Here is a 23,307-nt window from a genome sequence, read left to right as displayed (position 1 = left end):
TCTGTTACTTTTGACTGTAAGTCATTTGTTTTCTTTAGAACCTTTTCTGTGTAAGTTATTTGTCCTAGGTGGACAGGAATTGAGTCTATTTCTGCCAGCATCCTTGGTACTTTATATATGCTAAGGTTTTTTTCATGCCACATAGGTAGTGTGAATTTAGATGGAAGCCACAGATAAAGGCAAGGTTTATTTTTATCCCTTTTTGAATGATAGGATTTATTTCACTTTCATGTCCAGAGTATAGCACAGGGAATTCCAATTTGGAGTGTTTCCTATTAAACTTCCTACCTTTGACAGGGTTAGGATTTTATCTCCTGTTCTCTGCGTGCCATACATCCATCCTGGTGGAACTGCAAAGTCTTCAGGGTTCAGTAGGCATTCAAGGTGAAAGTCAAATTTTGAGTTCAAATTTTGAATTCCTAAGCTTCATGTTTTTACTTTGCTTTGGGGATTCATTAGTTCATTCAATAACTATATCTTGAGTTCCTACAAGGTACGTATGGATCAAGATGCTTCTGTTATATCAGTGAACAAAATAAAGATCTCTGCTCTCAAGGAGCTTTCATTTAGTAGGAAGAGACAGAAAATGAACAAGAACCATAATAAGTAAATATCACAGAAGTAGATAACATTTACAAAGAAAAAACTAGAGAATGACAAGACAGATTGAAACTGCAGAGGAGAGAAGGAAAGATTTCAGGTTCAAATACAAGCAACACGTTGGCCTCCAAAAAACAGGTGATCTTTTCATAAAGACTTGAAGGAGGTGAGGGAGTTATCCATGTGGCTATTTGGGACAAGAACATTCCTGGCAGAAGAAAGAGCCAGTGTAAACATTCTAAGGCAGAAATGTGCCTGCTATGTTCACAAAACACAGACTAGCGTGTCTAGAAAAGAGTGAGCAAAGGAAAGAGAACTGGAGATGAGATTAGAGAAGTCAAAGGCAGGGAGGGCAAGTCATGGAACACCTCACAATGCATTGAAAGAACATCAGCTTTTACTATGAATGAAAAGGGGAGCCTTTGGAAGGTTTAGAGCAGAGAAGTGCCAAGATCTGACTTAGGTTTGAGAGCTCATTCTGGCTGTCACACTAATAGTAGATTTTAGGGGGCAAGGGTAAAAGCTGAGAAAGTAGTTAAGAGGCTATTGCAGTAATCTTCCCTGGTGGCTCAGATGCTAAGGAATCCGCCTGCAATGCAGGAGACGTGGGTTCATTCCCTGGGTAGGGAAGATCCCCTGGAGAAGGAAATGGCAACCCACTCCAGTATTCTTGCCTGGAGAACCCCATGGACAGAGGAGCCTGGTGGGCTACAGTCCACAGGATCCCAAAGAATTGGACACAACTGAGAGACTAACACTTTCACTTTCTCTAGAGATGACTGTGGCTGCTACCAGGTGGTAGCCCTGGAAGTGGAGGGTAAGGTTGAATTCTGGATATATTTTGAAGGCAGAGCCAAAGGAATTTCCTGACAGAATGAATGTAGGGCCTCATGGGGTTAAACATGATTCCAGGTGTTTGGGGGAGTTGCCATTCTCCCTTATGGGGAAGGCTGCAGGAATAGTGTTCTTGATGAGGAAGACAGGAAATTCAGTTTGGATGTGTTAGGTCTGAGATGTCTGCTTAACATCCAGGAGATCTGCAATTTTCTCAGCTCAAGGTAGCACAATATATTTTATTCAGCATTTTACTTATTTTAAGAGGGACACTCAGTCATTCTGCCATAATACCAGAAATGAAGTATTCCTCTGACTTCTGTCCCTCATATAACCTAATGTTCTCTTTTACCAACTACTGGTGTTGTGCTCCAAACCTTCTCCAGTCTCCAACATCCTTATTAAGATGTGAAGAACAAAACTGGAGTCAGTAGTCCAATACATTTAACTAAGACAGCAAGAGAACTCTTGGGAGTTTCTAAACAGGATGTCTTTAGAATACTGACACTATTTAAAGTAAATAATCCTAAGTGAAGCAGTAAAAAGAATGAGACATTTCACAGAATCTTTCTTTACAAAGTGGAAACACTGGAAAGGAGACGCCTCAGCTTCAGCAGGAAGACAGTAGAACTATGACACCATATTCTGCTATGCTGCCCCTCAGTCTTTAGGATCTCAGTTTGGATCTCATTACTCTGGGAAAGATTGAAGGTAGGAGGAGAAGGGGATGACAGAGGATGAGATGGTTGGATGGCATCACTGACTCAATGGGGACATGAATTTGAGCAAGCTCTGGGAGATGGTGAAGGACAGGGAAGCCTGGTGTGCTGCAGTCCATGGGGTTGCAAAGAGTCAGACACGACTGAGTGACTGAACAACAACAACTCAGCCTTTGAAGAGGCCACCAACACACAACCTATTAGGAAAACTAATACACCACCCCTGTGGTAGCCTTGCAGGCATTTCAACTTCATTCATTTGGTCCTAAAGAATTATGGGGGAATCATGCTAGCACAAACTAGGAAGTTTTGAATGAACAGAAGACGTATCTGAAGCACTGCCAAGGGACAATATCAAATTTGATATTTCAGTAGTTAAAGATCCAGAGTAACTTTTATGGCATTTCCTCCCCACACTCTGATTATGCTAGTAGAAGCAACTGTAACAATATTCAACTCAGTTTCTGATTAAATACCATTTCTGTGCCTGCTTTACAAAGCCCTTTTTACCCCTTCTATTCATTTGAATTCATGTGAAATCTTATAGATGTCAGGTCCTAGTTTCTCAGCCTTTCAGAGTTAATTTCTCACATTCCATAAGGGAATTTTAATATCATACTCAATACACAATAGTTCATGTATGCCACTGATATACATAAATGATGCAGCATGAAAAAGCAGCCTGGGGCAATAACATAGATGGGGCTAAGCATGTTGGAATTCTCATTTCCCTTGCACAAAGAAACTGTTTCTAGACTCAAAGGTATAGAAAACAAACTGGTATTTACTAGAGAGAAGAGAGAAGGGAGGAGGGGCGAGATAGGGGCATAGGAATAAGAGGTACAAAGTACTACGTATAAAATAGATAAGGAACAAGGATATATTGTGGAGCACAAGGAATTACAGCCATTATCTTATATTAACTTTTAATGGAGTATAATCCGTAAAAATACTGAATCACTATGCTATAGCCTAAAACAATATAATATTATAAATGAACAACGTGTGTGTTAGTCGCTCAGTCATGTCTGACTCTTTGCAACCCCATGGACTATAGCCTGCCAAGCTCCTCTGTCCATGGAATTCTCCAGGCAAGAATCCTGGAGTGGGTAGCCATTCCCTTCTCCAGGAGATCTTCTTGACCCAGGGATTGACCCCAGGTCTCCCACATTGCAGGCGAATTCTTTACCATCTGAGCCACCAGGGAAACTATACTTCAATTAAAAACAAAACAAAACAAAACTAAGTTCTGCCAAAAGAGAACTGAAAAATCCACAACATGACTGATGCTCTTATCTGATAACCAAAAGGTTTTAGAGATAAGCAAAGTAGGGCAAAGTGACAACTTAATACCTATCTCCAAAATGAAGGAATATTCTTCAGAAAATGACAGATGAATCATATCTATTAAGGTGGTACAGGCAGAATATGCAATCCTTCTTTTGCACTATAACACACTACCTTCAATTAGAACCTGAAGTTGGAGGGAGCGTCAAGCCCATTTATATCTCACTGCCCAGATGAGAAAACGGAGATGTAAGGTGCTAACAGTACTTACCCAAGGTAAGACAGGGTGTCAGGCCAGTACAAGGGTCAGAGCCCCAGTCGCCTCACTCCCAGACCAATAGCCTCCCTCTGAGGAGGTACTCAAATGCTTCAAATGCAGTTTATGTAGATTCACATTAATTTAAAGCAAGCGAGCCTACAGCAAAGAGCAGCACTTCTGTAGGGTCCCCTAAGGATCTTGTCAGAATGCAGAGTCAGCAGGACTAGGACAGGGCCTGATACTCTGCATGTCTATCAAGCTCCAGGGTGATTCCCAGGCAGGTGGCTCACAGTATACTTTGAGTAGCAGGCTGTAGGGTACTCTTAGAGCTGAGCAAAGTAAAAATAGGGCTATGATACATCCTTGTACATTTGAAAAGGCAGAAAGTGATGGACAGAAGGGGAGCTTGGCTTGGTGTGACTGAAAAGAGCTGGTACAATATCCTTGTTTAGATGTTGGTTGACTATTTTATACCTGTGTATGCTCCTTTTCCCATGCCTGCTTCTATTATGCAGCCTGGAAATCTTAAATACTTGCTTTCCCAGGCTCCCTGGCAGCTGAGGGTAGCTGTGTGCCCCAAATCTAACCAATGAGACTAAAGCAAATGTCTCACGGGGTCTTCTGGAAAAAGAAAGGTTTTGTTGCAGATAAGACTTGGGCTGCCTCTTCACGTCCTTTCCTGCCTTGAGTGAGGGCCTGATGCTGCCAGATGCTGAAGCCATCTGGTTACCACTAGGCAAGAAGCCAACAGGAAAAGAATGGCTGGGCAGAAAGACAGAGAGATCCTAAAGATTTGCTGACAAAGCTGAACCCCTGCACCAGCCTGGACTACCTACCACCAGACTTCTTATGTAAAAGGACTGAATGCCTGGATTGCTTAAATCATTGTTATTATCACTGCATAAGCCATTCTATTATAAGTCTGATACATTTTCTAATGAGATGCTTCCTCTCCTTCCAGTCACTTCAACAGTCTGGTTTTGTCCCTATTGCCAATCCTCAGCCTTTAATGCTCAATTTGTGTGCTCTAGCAAAGGGGCTCATTAATGACCTTCTAAAAGCCAAATACAAGGGCCTCTTAACAGCCTTCATCCTGCGTCAAATGCCCCTGGCATTTGATTCTATTCATCATCCCATCCTCTTTACTGATTTTCATGGCACTGCCCCAATCTGGTCTTCCTCCTCTGCCTCCACTGCTCCTCTCTGGCTTCTCTGCCTCTGGCCCCCTGCTCAAATCTGCATGTTCCCCAACTTCCATCTTTGTCTTTATTTCTTTCCCACCCTAGATCCTTCCCTGTATACTTTCATCAGATCTCACAGATCCAACAACCTGCAACCATTTCTTTAAATAGTTGTAAACACCAGTTAGCTTGCATTTTTCCCAAAATGGTGATGTAAGCCTAAGTATTAAAAGGCTGTGACGTAGCAAGAACTGGGGTTCCTTCTTATGTCTCACTGACCCCACCTGAGCAGAGTGCCTCTGTCAGCAGTGCACCTCTTGGAGAACAAGGACTGCGGAAAAAGTTGCATAGAAACACGCTACATTGGCCTCTGCTTTCTGTGGTCACACTTCTCTTAAGTTGTGTGTCCTTGGATAAATAAACAAGGAATCTATATTTTGTGTGTGTGTGTGTATATGTGTGTGCGTGCGCGTGTGGTGAACGTATAGTCACTTCAAGTCCAGCTAAACCTTACCTCACCTGAGATACTATATCTTCCATTTAGGTCTCTGGTATGGAAATGATGATGCTGTATTGAAATTATTTGTCCAGGTTTGTTTTCTTCACTAGAATGCAAGTTACTGAAGGTCAGAGGCTGACACTCCTTGGTGGGTGTTTGTTGAAAAGAACAGATGCTTATTTAATAAAATAGTCTAGGACTATGGTGGATCAATGGCTTAACTACATACACTCTTGAGATTTCCCCCAGCTCTGGGACTTCCAATGACCCCACTTCTAGTTTGTGTGAGATTTTGTATTTATGTAGGTATCAAAATCATTTACCCTCACTGTGTATGTTCTTCCTCCAACTCTCTCCCGGGCTTCTAAAACCAAAACATTAACTTCATGTTCGGCTAAGAGTTTGGCAGCAGATAATCCTAGAAGGGGGGAAAAAAAAGTCGAAGAACATATTAACATCTAAATGTGAAACACTGAAGATTTAAGCAGGTCTACATAGAATATAAATGCAAAACATCATATACAATTCATTGATTGTCCTATCTAATAAATTTTGTGATTCTATCTAATCACCTCACTGTGATTACTGAACCCCAAATTTTATAATCTAGAATATATTATATTATGTATCATAATTTAATTTTATTATCTATCATAAAGTTGGTTAAAATGTAATAAATTAAAAAATATATAGGGGTTTGGTGATAATCAAATCATATGCAAAAGAATCTATTGAACCCCTCAATCAACCCTTATCATTCCCCTCTTCTAGAAATCCTTATCATTCCCCTCTTCTAGAAATCCTGACTGTATAAACAGAAGTGTTTTCCTGGAAACTCGCCCTACCTTACACCAGCCCACAGTATCTCTGTGCTTTACTCAATTTAATCCCCCCTATAATGACCTCTGATTATTTATATCTGGATTACATGCTAGCTAGATCTTGTCTTCCCAACTAGATTAAAAATTACCAAAGGCAGGAACCACGTTTCATACTTTATTTATTTGCTCAAAGCTGTGTACAGGCTTTCACTCAAAAATAAAAACTTTCATAAAAAGTAGATTTTTAAATACGGTATAGTAAGGGAATTCTCTGGTGGTCCAGTGGTTAGGACTCATTGGTTGCACTGGTTCAATCCCTGGTTGGGGAACTAAGATTCCACAAGCCAAGTGGTAAGAAAGCAAATCAAACAAAATGAAAGAAACAAACAAAAAACCCCAGTATAGTTAATACCAGAAAAGTAGAGGCAAATGTTGTAGATGAACATTATATCAAGGGTGCATGCTATGAACATGACTTATCACTGATGTTAATCTTGATCACTGAGGCTGAGGTAGTGTTCGGCCAGGTTTCTCCACTCTAAAGCCATTCTTTTCTCTCTCCTCCCATGCTATACTCTTTGGAAAGAAGTCTATGTAAAGTCTGCACTTAAGAAGTACACTCCACCCTCGAGGAAGTAGGACATAACTCTCTACTTCTTAAGTAGAAAGTGTTAGTCACTCAGTCATGTCTGACTCTTTGTGACCCCATGGACTGTAGCCCGTCAAGCTCTTCTGTCCATGGGGATTCTCCAGGCAAGAGTACTGGAGTGGGTTGCCATGCCCTTCTCCGAGGGCATAAATTATTTGAAATTCATCTGCACAGGACATTTGTCTCTTCTCCCCCAATTATTTATTTATTTACCCATTTACTTAAATCCTTATGGATTCATAGACAGTAGTTTTATACTTCCGGGTATAATCCAATATTATGTTACTTATTTTGTTGCTCAAATTGTTTCAGCTTTGGCCACTTAGCATTTTGTGTGTATGTATGTATATGAGGACTTCATTACTTTCTAGTATCACAAGATGTACCAGGCTCATCTTTCTCTGCCCAGCCCTACAATTAGCTATTTCTCCAGTGAGCACTGGTTCCTTTTATTAGAGAACAGGGTTAGAAACCAAGATCTGGGCTCTAAGCATGCCCGCTACTACTAGAGAATCATGTTTCTAAGACCTCTCAGCTCACAGAGTAAGGAAAAAAGGGCATGTATACACATTTTTAAATCTACCTTTTTTGTACTTCAATTTCTGTCTTATACCTAGTCATCTTTATACTCCTCTATTAAAAAAAAAAACATGAAGCAGACTACATAAATATACTTCAAGGAGAAAAAAATGTCAGAATATTAGGGTGAAAAAGAAATAAGAATGACACCAGAGATAAGATTAGTAAAATGATATCTAAATATGTGTACAAGTGGTTAAGAGGAAATGTTCTTAGTGATTTTAAAGCCCAGTAGCTTGACAGTTCATTTCTAATGGTATATATGCTAAAAACAGAAAAGAATTGCAAACATTTTAATCAGTAATCATTTTGTGGGTGCTAGGTTTAGAATTGTTATTTTGAGGCCATTATGTATGTAATGTGAAACAAACCAAATGAGTAATCAGGCTGCTATCACTATGATCCAGGATTTGGGGCCTAGGAATAAGGAAATTCAGATGTAAGAACAATGAGACTAAGTAGAAATCTGGGGCAGGAAATGTACAAGATGGGTCTGGAACATCAAATCATAACAGAGAGCAAGGAGGCTAACAGAGACCACTAGGATCATGACAAAATGGCTCAGAAATCTATCTATAAGGACTCCCACTGGCCAAAGATGGAACAGTTTGAGTATCAAATAAAAACAACTGCAGGGAGTTCCCTGGTGGCCTAGTGGTTAGGAATCTGGGCTTTCACTGCAGCGCCCCAGGTTTACTCCCTTGTTGGGTAACTGAGATCCTAGCAAGCTGTGCAGCATGGCCATAACAACAACAACCCCCCAGCTGTAATGGCTTAAATTCACTCATAATAATAATAAATAAATAAAAACTCTCATTGATCACCTTTGGAAAATACTAAGGAATCAAGTTATTAAAAAAAAAAAAAAAAGAATTCGGCATTCATCCTACCTTCCCATTTTACATTGAACCTCAAAGTAACCAGGTAGCTAACAAAGGGAGATTTCACTGTATGGAAGTGTGCTAGCTCATAAGTGAAGACAGGAATAATTAGAATATCAGCATTTTGCAACCTTTAAGGAATTAATAGATATAGTGCAATGATTGTCAACAGATGCTAACATGACACACACAAGAGATAACCAGACGTTAGCAGGCTCTTAAAGGAAGTGCATACCACCATGTATGAAGTAATTAGGAAGAAAGGAAGGAAGGAAGGGAGGGGAGAACGGGAAAGAGCAACCAAACTAAACTCTAATGTGATCTAGACTCTAGATATGACACTTAGGGGCCAGAAGAACATGTTAAATAATATCACTGGGATGCAATCAACAAAATCTAGCTTGTAGGAAATCATACAGGAATACCTGGTTTCTTTCATTTTTTAAAAAACAACTTGCCTGCTCCTGCTCTCTCTCCCCCTTTATCCTTCACCAGCTTTTCCTCTAATAAACTTCTAAACATGGCTAGTTCTGTCTTAATGTCTGTTCTCAGAGGACCCAGACTGACATGGTATTTTGTTGATACAGAGAATGGTATAAAATATACATACCCAGAATCAAGGATGAGTTTGCGTATACAAGATCTAAAATGCAGGCTAAACCATAATATCCAGCGCTGCTCTCTGCTAATGTTTGTATGCACCTTTGACTACTTCAAGTACAATGTACCGTTGCATTACTGACATCCATCCAAGATTTAGGTATGCAGCAAATATTTAGAATCTGCTCACAAAAAAAGGCATCCCGTGACAGTTTAAATAAATGTGAGCCAATGTCTGCAAACTTTGGTGCAATGTGTTTTCTGGGACAGAGCCAAAGGCCTCTTCTGCTGACCATCATAAGAAAAGAAAAAGGATGAAGGTGTGATGAAAAACACACTTATGCATAAATCTTTGTTATGTTTATTTCTGTAGGATTACATCCTAGAAGGGAGATTACTAGGTCAAAAAATATGAACATTTTTTAGGCTCAAAGCACTGTTCTATATTGAAAAGCAGAGAAACTCAGATGCAAAAAGTTTAATTTCTTCCCAGTTGCCCTTAATCAATCTAACCGTAAACCAATTAGATTGATAAAAACACCCTTGGGTTTGCTAGAATTACTTGATTAGCTGCTCTTCTGAGGGAGGAGGAACTTGCCCTCCGCATGCTGCCTAAGGAGAAGCAGAGGTGGCTCTGAATTCCAGCAGCTGTTGGGACCTGTAACAATTGTGCCCCCAGAGGCAGCCTGACAGTTGGTTTAGTGCTTCACATCCCACAGATCAATTTCAGGTGCCTTTCCTATTGCCTCTCAGTCTTTCTCCAGAATAGATTTTATTACCCCCATGTTCCCGATAAGGAAACCAAGTGCCTGATATGTCCACAACAAAGTCTCCTAAAAAGCGAAAATTTTTATTTCTTGCACCCTAACTTATAAAGCTGGAGCCTCAATAAAGTAGAATCTAATTTGTAATTCTAAACAAGCTTGATGAGTGGGGTTCAGTGACAGTAGTAAATAAACACTACTCCAGCGGCTAAAGGAGGTTGAAGAAGCAGGGCTAGCTGAGCCAGGACAAATGAGCACGCCAGTAACAAAGGTCATTTTGCACTTTGGCATTTAAGGATATAAACAAAATTAAAAAGCTTGGGGGTGGGGGAAAGGTTTCAGGAAGGTTTCTTTACAGGAAAATGATTGGTCCAATCTCAGTAAGGGCCAAAAAAGTTTGAGCTCTTAGAGAAATAAGTAACATGTTTAAAACCTTTCAAAGGGATTCCAGAAAAAATGGTTTTCAAAAGGTCTGTTAGGGAAATTAAAATGGAAGCAGTCTTGTTCAGGCTTCAGAAGTAGGGGAGCGGGCCTCTGATCAATTTCTGATCCTGCTTGGACTACATGTTTGCCTATAAGCACACCAATTGTTACCAGCAAGTTAAGCGGCACTTTATAGATAAGAAAGAGGGGAGGTCTTAGAATTCCTTAAGCCCCTGGGGACCTAGCCAGGCCCCCAGGATTTAAGGAATCTTGTGACTCACAAGATGAAACAAACAGCATTGTAAAAGTTAAAAAAAAAATAGAGCTGCATTTTTGCATGCAAACTGATGATAATACCAGTTTGTGGCCTAGGGTTATAAGCAGGACCCCCAAAGCGGCAATCTAAAGTCTCCCCAGTGGGATGGAGGCATCTGCTTGGGCCTTTTTCCCAACTGGGACTCCAGATTGCTGTTGCATGGAGCTTCCCGGTGCTGGTGCTGTTCAAATCTAGATGCAGGTTTCAGCCCAACTGGGTGATGTATACGCTGTTATTTCTCTCTATTGTTTCTATACCTTTCCTTTAAATGACTGTATATTGAAATTAAGTTAAACAAACTTCTATGAAAAATTGAAATTCTTTATTCATGTATAACAAGTGGTTTCTTTTGTTAACGAATCCTTCAAACCCAAAATGAAAGTAAAGCTTTAGGTAAAACAAGGCCTTGGAATTTTAAAGGGAAAGATTTAAGTCATTTTAAAAAATACGCTTTCTAAGATGCTGAACACACTGGGGATGGGGAGTGAATGTTTCAGTTTATATATTTACTGTGAAAAAGACTCTGATAAAGAACTTCCATGATAATTTAAAACTAGAAAATACAGAATATGAAAATACAGTCAAGATGCCATTAGAACATTTACTTTTGAATAATAACTAATAGCTAATTTTGAATAAATAACTCGGTTAAGTCATAAATAAAGCACAGGCAAACACTTGTGGTCCAAAAGGGCTTTTCCTAATGTATCAACTACTGTCTTGATTTGAACGGGAAAAAAAACACACTAAAATAATGCCTGCTTCAAGGTATAATTATTCAGTTATATTTCTTAATTCTTTTTTTGTCCTTACTCTGTGTAATCACTATGCATTCTACCCTCCCCTCATCACTACAAAATTCAATAATCACCTATGGGAAAAAAATCATCTCTCAAATGTCAACTCCACAGATTAGTTTAAGGGCTTTTGACATATATTTCAAAATCAATAAATAGAAGTTGGGGTTTTTTTTTGATAAATGGGATAAAGTTGTTAGAAAAGAAAAGATTTTTAAGTCTGAAGGTAAGTTATCAAATACAATGTAGCTACTAAAAATAAATTTTAAAATCAAATTTTTAATTTACATATTTGTTATAGAACATGTCATATTAAACCTATTTCATTTTGTTCCAGAGATACACAGATTAGCCAAAGTTAAGAGTATTGTGCATGGTAGCTCTTCCTGTCATACATTTTCTATAATTTAATGGCCACATGAAATCTAGGGCAATAAAAGAAGCCAGCTTCCTCCCCACCTCTCCTGGCACCCCTCCCCACCTTCAAGATAGGGGAAAGGGTTTTAACAGTGGTAGGCTAGTAAATGGTTAACAACCATCCCTGGCCTCAGGCCATGAAGAGGACACTTGATTTGCAACATTTGTATCTCCATGATATGTATACACTCTCCTTGCTGCTGATTTGGAATCACCAGTGTGATTACAAGCTACCATTGTGATATCACTGAATGTGAAACTGGGAAGACGTATGTTTGATCAGGCTCAGTCCTTTCAAGACAGTAGAAGCTGGCTCCAACACATGCTGTTAGACCTATAGACTCCTGGACTCCTGTCAGAGATGGGAAGGAAAAACAAGTCTTGCAGAGGCAATCTATTGAACTTGCAAGTGTATGAGATTCATTGGTATCCTAGACTCTTAAGTGTCGTAGTGTCTAGCCTGTGAACCTCCCATGGGCATGTCTGAACAAAGAGATCTAAGGGGGGCACTGGTAAAATATTTCTGCACCTGCACCAAGAGCTCTTCCTCTCCCAAATTGTGGCAGACCAAGTTCATTAGGAGGGAAAGAGACTCAGACTCCCAAATGTGCAGTGGTTTTCTGTGACAGTAGTAGGTTTTCTGTGACAGTGGTCTTCTGTGGAGAAGCTAAATGCACAAGAGTTTGTTAAAGCCCTATTAGGTATATAAGGATCTGATCAGTTTCAAAATGCAAAAACCCCCCAAAAAGGGAAAATAGTAGAAGAGAATCTTTAATCACTTTGCAATGAAGTATTTTAAATAAGGATGATGAGCTTAAAACAATATAATTTCTTTTCTGGTTTCTCTCTCTTCAACCATTTGGGTTTTAGAGAAACCAAAATAAAATAGGTTAATGGATTTATTAGAGAGGCTTAAAAAAAACTCAAGTCTGCTAAAAGCACACCTCATATGAGAGTTCAGGCAATTGTTAATCCTGGTTATTAGATCAGGAAAGCCTGGGTGAGATGATGTATGCAGCCAGCATCGGTGTTGCCATAGCAACCTCAAACCAACCTCCAGCTTCTTACAGCCACTGCCCATGGAAACTGTGCTTCCACAGATTCAGCAGTGCTTCTGATGTCCTGAGATGGCTCCTCCCCATAGAAATGGAATAGGAAATGATTTAAGCCACACAGCACACCTGGAGAAGGAATTAATATCAGCAACGAAGCCTTTGAGGAAATAGCCCTTTCCTTCCTGGGCTATAAATCTGTAACTGTGGAACCTAGCTTCATACCTGCCTTCTCTACCTCCTCGCCAAGGGCCCTTTCTTTTACCTTACTTCTTCAAACACATTCACATTAGGAAAAGATGAAATTTGTCCATTTGACTTGTGCTACCCTTTCCAGTTCAATTATTGATTTTCCTTCTACAACAAATGATTAGAATAAACCTTGAAATGTAGCATATTCCTCATGAAACATGTCCAGTGACCCCACTTTCAATATGGACAAGTGATATAATCATCTCTCACAATCTGTTACCCTGCTGTATTGTTCTTCTTAGCACACATCACCACCTGGCGCACTCTATACATCTGCTGCTTCCCGCCACTACAGGCATAGCCACTCTTGTCCAAACCACTGTGGCCTTTTGCCCTTGTCCAAGGCAACATAACCTCCTGCCCAGAGATCTGCCTCTTGACTAGGGTCTAATATGTGTTATACACCTTTGCATCCCTGGAATGGAGCCTGCTGTGTTGCAGGTGCTCAAATGCTTGTTGCAATGAACAGAAGAACTACATACCAAGAAAACAAAACCATGCTCACCTGTATGAGGGCAACAGGTAAGTTTCCAAAGCTACTTAGATTATACTTATCTCAAGCAACTAAGAAAGACTGACAAGGATAGAGTGCCTGGTCATTTAAACCTTTATGCCCTGGTAAGTTAGGAGATTCTTTACTAGTACATTTTCTACATACATACACATGATAAAACCATTCTTGTTATCTATCTACCTACCTATCTGTCTATATCTACCTGTATTTTGTGCTTCCTTTCAGAGAAAGAATTATCTGCTTTTGAAAATGCCAAATCTCCTAATCCCTTTGATAAGCTAAAAAGACAGAACTGTCTCAAATGATAAATAGATAAAAACTAGCAATTAACTTTAATTTGCCCTCAATTCGACAAACTGGTTGTCTAGACAGTCCTAATTTATTTGATTATAGTTCAGCATTCATCTTCACTTTTAGATAAATGGATCTCACCCAACTTAGGGAATGCAATTACCCTTTAATTCATTATTTGCCCCATTCTTTCACTGAAACTGAAAATACACTCAGGGGCACTCCACACTGCTGTACTCAGATTCTGCATACTAGGATGCACTGTGGTTAGGCAGCAATTTCCAAAATGTTTTATGGAATACTAGTCTTCAAGATGCTCTGGGGTAAAGTATCAGTGGTCATGGAAGTTGGGACATATGCTGTTTCTGCTTCTGGGAAATGTATGATGCATGCTAGCATACTAAAGGCTCTGATAAGTCCTGCAGTGAAGAGACTCATTTAACTTAGCATTTCTCCACCTTCTGCCTAAAAAAATGACATCTAAAAAATGCGCTTTGGGAAATCTGGTCTCATTTCTTAAAATATTGGCAAATATTTAGTAATAAACTCACCTAAGCAGGGTCCCAAGTGAACAACGCCTAGAGCACAAGCTAAGGGTTGAAGCAAAGCTTTCGTGTAGCTATTGTTTATGTTCTGCTGGCTCTCCTAGTTCTTCCTGTTTATTTCTTAAAGTGGGATTTTTCTTCAACTTTGACGTTCATCAACACCTATGAATGTGTATAGTGTACATCACATATTAAATATTTTATTAATTTTCTATTATTCACTGAATGTTCTCTGACCAATGAATTCTTACATAATGGCACTTTTGGACTCTTGGATCGAATACTACAAGGAAAAAAGTATAGTCAAACATCAGTTCATACTGAAGTTTTAGAAGCAATGTTCCCAAAGAAGGAAAAAAGCTAAAACCATAAATTTTGTTCAAAGCACACATTGAGCATTCAATCAATATTTACTGAATAAATAAATAAATGACTGAAGAATACATGCAGACATGCAAGAAAAAGGTTTTTAACTTAGGCCACAGCTAACAGAGTCGGACACGACTGAGCGACTGAACTGAACTGAACTGAACAGTTAATTAATTTAATCTGAAAAAAAAGTCACCTGAAAGGTCATTCCTGTTACATTTAGAATTCATCCAAGATCCACAGCACTTCTGTCAAGCATTATTTCCACCATGAAACACTTCCCTGCCTGTCATTTCCTTCTCCTTTTTGTGTCACCACTGAACTAGCCTCAAACATCAAGGGCACCTCAGGTTCATAGTTGTAACCCCTGCTACATAGAGGGGTCCTAAGCCTCACATGGTCACTGGATAGATAAATGGACTAACATAATGGAAGAGTTCTTCCATTTGGGTCTGAATTTTGTCAGATGCCTTCAATGACCAATGGCCTTATTTGTTATTACAAATGCATATTAAATTGAAATGTATATTTAACACTGATGGTTTCAATTCAATACATAAAATCTATAAATACCAATATTAGTATTTAAAAATCACATTGACCACCACAGCCTTCCATTTTCTTCACCAATGTTCTCTCCCCAAGTTCTTTCTTTTCAAAATAGGCAGGTTCACTGTTCTATTTGGATGAACCACAAGCTGGAATCAAGATTGCCAGGAGAAATGTCAATAACCTCAGATATGCAGATGACACCACCCTTATGGCAGAGAGTGAAGAACTAAAGAGCCTCTTAGTGAAAGTGAAGGAGGAGAGTGGAAAAAGTTGGCTTAAACCTCAACATTCAGAAAAGTAAGATCATGGCATTCAGTCCCATCACTTCATGGCAAATAGATGGAGAAACAATGGAAACAGTGAAAGACTTTATTTTCTTGGGTTCCAAAATCTCTGCAGATGGTGACTGCAGCCATGAAATTAAAAGATGCTTGCTCTTTGAGAGAAAAGCTATGACCAACCTAGGCAGCATATTAAAAAGCAGAGACATTACTTTGCCAACAAAGGTCCATCTAGTCAAAGCTATGGTTTTTCCAGTGTCATGTATGGATGTGAGAATTGGACCATAAAGAAAGCTGTGTGCCAAAGAATTGATGCTTTTGAACTGTGGTGTTGGAGAAGACTCTTGAGAATCCCTTGGACTGAAAGGATATCAAACCAGCCAATCCTAAAGAAAATCAGTCCTGAATATTCACTGGAAGGACTGATGCTGAAGCTGAAACTCCAGTACTCTGGCCACCTGATGCAAAGAACTGACTCACTGGAAAAGACCCTGATGCTGGGAAAGACTGAAGGCAAGAGGAAAAGTGGGTGTTAGAGGATAAGATGGTTGGATGGCATCACTGACTCCATGGACATGAGTTTGAGCAAGCTCTGGGAGTTGGTGATGGACAGGGTGAATAAGTATCTGGAAGAAAAACCCAAATACTGATTTAAGTTAGAGTAAGATATCAATATGAAGGATGATGAAAACCATTTCCAAAATACAACATGGAAGGAAAAAAAAAAAAAAAAAAAGCTTTGAAGAGGGGGTCCAAAAGAGAAAGCTGAAGACAGACCCTTGAACCAACTATATTGAAAAAGATACTGGAAGATAGATCATGCATAACTTAATACAACCTCTAATTTTACAGATGACAGAACTGTGATTCAAAGATGTTAAGCTGCCTTAATTCATAAGGCTAGATGACAAGAGAATAAAAAACAGATCATCCAAAGGAAAACACAAATTGCTGGTAAAACTGCAAAACATTTTTCAAATAAAAGGATAAAGCAGTCCTAATAATTAACTTGTCTCAAACACTTACAGCATTTAAAATGTAACTTGACTTCTTTTGATTCATTTTATGCAGTTCTAAACACTTGAATTTAAAATGAAAAGTAACTGATATTATGAAATCCATCTATCTCATACACGCAAGGAATTCCCTGGTGGCTCAGACTGTAAAGAGTCTGCCTGCAATGCAGGATAACCAGGTTCGATCCCTGGGCCAGGAAGATCCTCTGGAGAAGGAAATGGCAACCTACTCTAGTACCTTGCCTAGAAAATTCCATGGATGGAGGAGCCTGGCAGGCTATAGTCCATGGGGTCGCAGAGTCAGACACAACTAAAGCAACTTCACTTCACTTCATACATGCAAGTGTTGTTTTCAAACCAGTGCCGATTGGATGCCTACCCTCTTGCAAACCCCTGTATGTGATATGAAACTGCAATATTACCTCAGTTTGGGGGAGTATACCTGCATTTAAATACTGGCCAGATTTATCATATGTAAAATATGTGTATGTCACACCTGCACAAAGGCTGCATGACCCGATATTTGCCAATAACAGACTTCCACATTTCCTTTTCTCAAATATTGGTCTCTGTGATCCAATTATACTATAGTTATACTATACTTCTATAATTATATTATACTTAGATCTATTGTTTTATGTTTGCTTGGGTTTTTTGCTTGCTTGTTTTTCCTTTTTGGCAATGTCACAGCATGTGGGATCTTAGTTCCCCAACCAGGGATCAAACCCATGCCCCCTGCAGTGGAAGCACAGTCTTAGCCACTAAACCACCAGGGAAGTCCTTAGATCTATTGCTAAATAGCCAAGAATTATGTATAGATTCATATAAATTAGTATTGGTCAAATGCTAAAACTGCCCATTAAATGTCAGATAAACCCCAAAGCTCATTCAACCATGAAGACATCAAAAAATCAGAATCAAATAAATTTAATTCTTGTATTTTTTGTTCACCATCCAAAGTTAATAAAATCAAAGAATCCTAGCTTAGAGGGAAAAAAAAATAGGGGCAAAGAAGTGGTCCTGAGAGGCAAAAAATGAATGCTTAAGTTGCAGTGAACCACAGAGTATCTAAATAACCAAGGCTTGGAAACTTAGTGACATATTTTTTACTGTAAGCTTTTCTTAATCACTACAAAACCATACAGTATGTGCTGCCAAGTTCTGGGTTAAAATGCCTAAAACGCTGCTAGCAGAAATGATTCTTCATGGTGGTGTAGTTCAACAAAAAGGGAAACTGTGGTATGTTGTGGACTTGCTGGCAGGATTCAGAACATTAGTCAATCTTCTTGCGAAACGACTTTCTGTCTCCAGTGATAAAAAAGATTCCATCCTTGCTGCTCTTACACAGCACAACATTCTGAGTGGCTAGTGCTCTCAAGTCTTTTAGCGGAGCTCGGCTTGTGGATATAAATATAGGGAGGTTTGTTGCTTAGTCACTATTTAGAACTACCTCTCTCTACAAGACACTTGAAATTTAATCTAACAAAACAAAACAAAACAAAACATGGAAAGACTAATCACCCAGGACTATCCAGTGTTATGATGAAAGTGCTTTCACTGTGTCCTGGCTAACCAAGGGGCAGACGTGACACACTAGGGTGACCTCAGCGACTACCAGGATCACATCACTAGAGGCACAGCCGGCAACTGTTTTCCTTCCCTGGAACTCATGTAATGGGTTTAAATTAAACACTGCTCATATGTGGCCTAGGGCTTCCCGACTCTGTATCTGTACTCCTTTGGACTCTCTGGTATGTCTTTTTTCTATTCTCTTATCTCTACCTGTTAAAAATCCTACTTATCTCTCAAGGTCCTGGCGTTTTGTTCAGATTCATAATATTAATATTTCTCTCATTGTATGAATGTCAATTATTTTCTCACTTGGTTACTGCTCACAAGAGGGTGGGGCACTGTGTGAGCTGGGACACTCGTTAATCCTCTTTATCTACCTCTAGCCCTGTGATCGGGTAGGCATATGGTAGAGGCTCCCAAAATGCTTGAACGAGTTTCCAGACCCCAGAGCCACCCCTGCTCATAATGAGCTGCTTTCAGGGGTACAGCATTCTCTTTTCCTAGATGTGTTTGTTCAAAGTTATAGCCAGGAGATGCTGTGGAGATGATTAAAATCTTAGGGGACTGGACTAGATTGTCTTTTAAAAACTCCTCTGGCCCAAAGACTCTGAGGTATTCACTGTCCCTTGGAGTTGGGATTTTTTTTTCTCTCTTTCCCTTTTATTCTCTCTTCCTAAAGAGAGGTAACTCAGAAATCCCCAGGGGCAGATTTTAAAATCTTACACCACTGGATTTCTGTCATTTGCTTTATCTGTGTTGGTTCCTAAGAACTAGCGTGTAAAGTCAGTGTTGGTTTGTGAGTAAGAACTAGCATGTAAGTCAGTGACTCAACTGCTATCCTTAAAATAACATCAAGACATAGGACATAAAATAAGTTCAAATGGTCAGATATAGATTACAAGCTCCACATGAGGGAAAAGTCAACGAGAGACAAAAGGATCAAGCAAAAGGGCTTTAATCAGGTATTGGAGAATGGATAGGATGCAAATGTTCAGAGAGAAGCACTTCTGTGTTAAGAAAAACAAAAACAGGGAAGGACCAGAGGAACAAAATCAACATGGTATAGCACCGAAGACAAGACAGCAGTGTGCCTAAAGCCATGTTAGGGATGGTGGGAAATGCTATTTCTCCAACAAGGTGAGACTAGACACATGTGTGGGGTGGGGAGGGGAGCTTGAGAGGCTGGCAATAGACCACTGAATGTCTTGAGCAGAACAAGGTGATGAAAGAAGTATTTTTAAAAAATCAAGTCTTAAAAAACTTAAAAAAAACCAAGGGATGGATATGAAGGGAGACCCCAAAAGGTGGTCATTGGGAAGATGGTTAAAACCTGGTTAGTCGAAGGGGTTAAGGGTCCTTCCTGGGGATGGCAGACATACAAGAGAGGAAAGAGCTCCAAGAAGGAGTTAGAAGGATCTGTTGACTGGCTATAGAAGATAAAACAGAAGGAGTGCCCAAAATGATGGAAAGGATATGGTGCCAAGAACAGAGTCGAGGAAGTGAGTAAGAGAAGCTGGGTTGGAGGACAAGGAGGCTTTGGAACATGTTGAATATGAAGTAAGAATAAGACAGTCAACTTTGAAATATAAATATCCAAGAGCAGACAAGCTATGGTACAGGAGTTGGGACAAAGCAAAGGATTTAAACTAGAGACTTCAGAGCTTTGTGTAAAGCAAAAGGTGAGGTATTGGAATGAAAAGAGAGGGGGAGAATGCATATGAGCCCCAAAGTGATGAATAACTGAACCTTGAGGCCATTTCAAAACCAGAAAGCTGCAAGAATATGGGCCCAATGAAAGGACTAGAAAAGGAGCAATCAGTGTAGAATAAAAATTCAGGATCTGATGATGTCACAAAAAGCTTCAAAGAAGTTCCAGAAAGGACTTGGTGATGGAAGACAGATGATGGATGAAGGGCCAGAGCATATTGAAGATACCATAACACTGCTTACAAATGAGTAGGAAGGGTTGCCCCTTCTCAATTAAATACATAAAATTTAATTGGTGAGTGGGAGGAAAAAGGGATCTTGTGGCTGTAAGACATGTTCTGTTCTATGATTTTTAATGACAAAGGGGAGATACGTTAAGATGTTGCTATTCTTTGTGCAGAGATAGTTACAAAAAATGGAAGATAATTCCATGCATATGGATTGCTTTTGAAGAATTTAGGATTTGTATGCTTTGGAAAACTATTTTGTTATAAAACAGGAATAACACAGCAGATGCAAAGTATTGGCCATATATTATAAGTATGTATATATGTGGCACACTACAATGTGCCGGTTCTGACAAGAGTTTTAAGAAATATCCAAAAGCATTTAAAACTGACATGGGGACTGTTAAGTAACTCATGGGATACTCCTAAGAACATACAAAGATGATGTATTTCAGAGCTCAAGAACCACTGCAAAGTAACGCCTCTCACGTGCTTGGGAAACACCCCGTCTGTGTGCAGGGTTTATCCTGAGCTAGACTTACATCTACTTTCATTTTAGTTGTGAAGCATCTGGCAAGACACCACAGCCAGAAAGCAATGTTTCCGGTCAATTTTGGTGTTAAAATAAAATCTGACTGATAAGAGATGATATTAAAGGAATCCCAGTGCCTTTTCCACTGTCACTGATGAAGTGGAAGTTGGGTTCTGGAATAAGAGTGTGAACTACCCATGCAAGAAATACTCTCTTCTTCCTGCATGTGGAAATGAACAAAGTAATAATTCTTAGTGACCATGGAAAGATCCAGATTTTGAGGAACCTAAAGCTTACATAATTTGGTTGCCTCTTCAAGAAAAAAAAGAATGCAAAATTACAAATACAAGATTCAGTATGAAATTGGTTATTTTTTTAGGATGAGAACCATAAGGGACCTGCAGTTCTAAGGCTGTAGAATCTTACATCAGCTACATGGTGAATCCAATTCTGTTCATGACCAATGACTTCGAGTAAAGTATGGAAAGGGAGAAGAGCCGGTCATCAGGCAGAGAAAAAGTAAAAGACAAAATGCTCCTTAAGGGATACTAGAACAAGAAGACAGGCATAAAATCACAGTAAGAACCCTAAACTGTGAAATATGAATGATATGGAGATGGGGAACGGAGACGGAACTCCTAGTCAATTTACACAACACATTATCGTCATCTTTATTTTCCAGTGATGAACAATCACATTGCTTATCTAGGAGGCTTGCATACAAGAATCAGGCTTTTAGAAACACCAGTCCACTTCATTGCAGGCACTCAACAAGTGTTTGTTGAATGAATAAACAAGCTAATAAATGAATGAAGGGGAACAAGAGAAATACTTTTTCATACTCTCAACCAAGATCTGCTTTCCTAATGGTCTGACATACATGTATGTGTGTTTTTGCTGGCCCTTACTGGAGTTGTTAGAGCAATAGCTCAAGTCAGTCTCTTCCCTGGTGGTTAAGAATGTCACCTGAAACAGGCCAAGTCAAAAGCTATCTCCAAGCAAAATTCATCTGTAAGCATGTTCAGAGTCTCCTCAAAAGGATTATACATAAAAATGGCTACTTGGAGGCACCCTACTAACTCCCTCCCACCTCATTTCTCCCTCCTTCTAAATTAGATCCTGCAGGTATATTTCAGAAATGATTAACATCTTCTTAGGTCGTGGACAGACTAGTGTGGGGCTCTATCTAGATGTGAAACACAATTCTTAAATTTCAAACATTTTACCAATTATGACATCATAAGTGACAATTTGATGTGTCAGTCATGATGAGGTTTCCAGGAAGATCCGAGGAAACTTCCTACACCACTCAGTTGGTCAGCTACAAACCCAAACCGAGACTAGAGGAACATAGGCTTGCCAGCTGCCTCATAACAGGGCAAGATTCAGGCGGTGGAGAAAGACACAAACAGGGCAGTCCCTCATCTGCCCGCAGCCCCTGCTTCACAGAGGGATTCCCTTTGAGCAATAAACGCCCTACACTTTCTACGGAGTTCTAAAAAAAAAAAAAAGAGGGGGGTGGAGTCGGTTAAAACTAAGAGCCCACCTTTCTCCGCCTGCCCCCACCTTAAAAAAAAAGAAAGAAATCTATTCCTAAAAGATTCTTCCTCCTTCCTCTCCAGTTACCAGATTTTCTAAGGAAAAGAGCCTGGAGAATAGCAGGACTGGAACAACACTATTACTACCTCGATACTACAAAAATCCATAAACTGATGTTCTGTTTGGGGCAAAGGGCGTGAAATCAATTAGGCAGAACAACCACCGCCGGAATTAGGAGTAAGGGTCTCACGTGAGAGAAAACCATTGTCACTTTCCCAGCTGGGTGAGGTGACTTCGCCGAGTTACCTCCGTTTCTAGGTTTTGTAAAATAGGGAAGAATAGAGTACCCACCTCACAGGACCGCTGAGGACTGAGAAAATACACGTAAACTGCTAAATGCAACTGCACGGCAAGAGCTAATTAAATATTAGTATTTCGTAGTAGTAGTAAAAATTATTGTGCCTGCCTCCCCCAGGTCACACCACCGGCTCAATCCCATTCCCTCCTCACAGGATCGGGGGCCCGGCAGCTGCAGCAATCTCGCATGCACAAGGGAGACACCCCCCCCCTCAACCTCCGCCCCCAAACGCCACTTTCAGACTGCAAGTCCCCCACACTGGGCCGGCCAGGGTCCCTCAGGCTAGTGCTACGGTCCACACTGACCTGAGATGCCGCCTCCTATCACAACTACGTCGAACATCTGGCCCGCGTCACTCGTCTTCTGCAGACTCTCCATGCTCTGGTTGCGGCTCTCCCGGGGCGTGGGTACAGGAGTGGGTCTGGCCGAGGGCGGAGCGGACTTTTCTACCGAGTCTCGGGGGGAGCCCGAGGGCGGAGCCGATTCCTCCACCGATTCCTGGGCGGAGCCGGGAGCCGAGGGCGGAGCGACCCATGGTACTGGTACCCCGGGGGAATTCGGGGGTTGAGCCGATCCTTCTACTAATCTTTCGGGGTAACTTTGCTCTGAGAGCTGAGTGGACTCTTGTGTGGACACTTGAGAGTTCACGGGAGTAAGAGGTTCTGGTATCGAACTCCGAGGGGTGCTAAGATCTGAGGGCGGAGGGGACCCTCGAATCGAGACTCGGGAGGAGTCCGAAATCGCTACAGATCCTCGCGCCAAACTCTCAGGAAACCTGACCACCGAGGGCGGGGCAGACCCTTGTAGCGACTCTTGGGACAAGGCTGAGAGTGGGGCAGATCTTTTTGCAGATAACTGCTGGAAGTTGGGCATG

At 40.3% G+C, this 23,307-nt stretch overlaps 1 protein-coding gene across 1 annotated transcript in view; it reads right to left on the bottom strand.

Moving 5' to 3' along the window:
* The window catches only part of MAOA (monoamine oxidase A), an 83,317-nt gene extending 60,467 nt beyond the window's left edge, over positions 1–22,850 (bottom strand). Inside the window, exons 1-2 of the mRNA XM_004022016.4 lie at positions 22,739–22,850; positions 5,703–5,797 (exon numbers count right to left, since the gene is read on the bottom strand). Of these exons, the coding sequence (XP_004022065.2) occupies positions 5,703–5,797; positions 22,739–22,811 (168 nt within the window). The 5' untranslated portion in view covers positions 22,812–22,850. The remainder of the gene's footprint in view (positions 1–5,702; positions 5,798–22,738) is intronic.
* Between the last annotated feature and the right edge of the window lie 457 nt (positions 22,851–23,307).

The sequence above is a fragment of the Ovis aries genome, chromosome X, assembly GCF_016772045.2.
Source record: "Ovis aries strain OAR_USU_Benz2616 breed Rambouillet chromosome X, ARS-UI_Ramb_v3.0, whole genome shotgun sequence".
In the NCBI taxonomy this organism is placed as follows: Eukaryota; Metazoa; Chordata; class Mammalia; order Artiodactyla; family Bovidae; genus Ovis; species Ovis aries.
The sequence above is the reverse complement of the archived record's forward strand: the minus strand, read 5'-3'. Positions and strand labels throughout refer to the sequence as shown.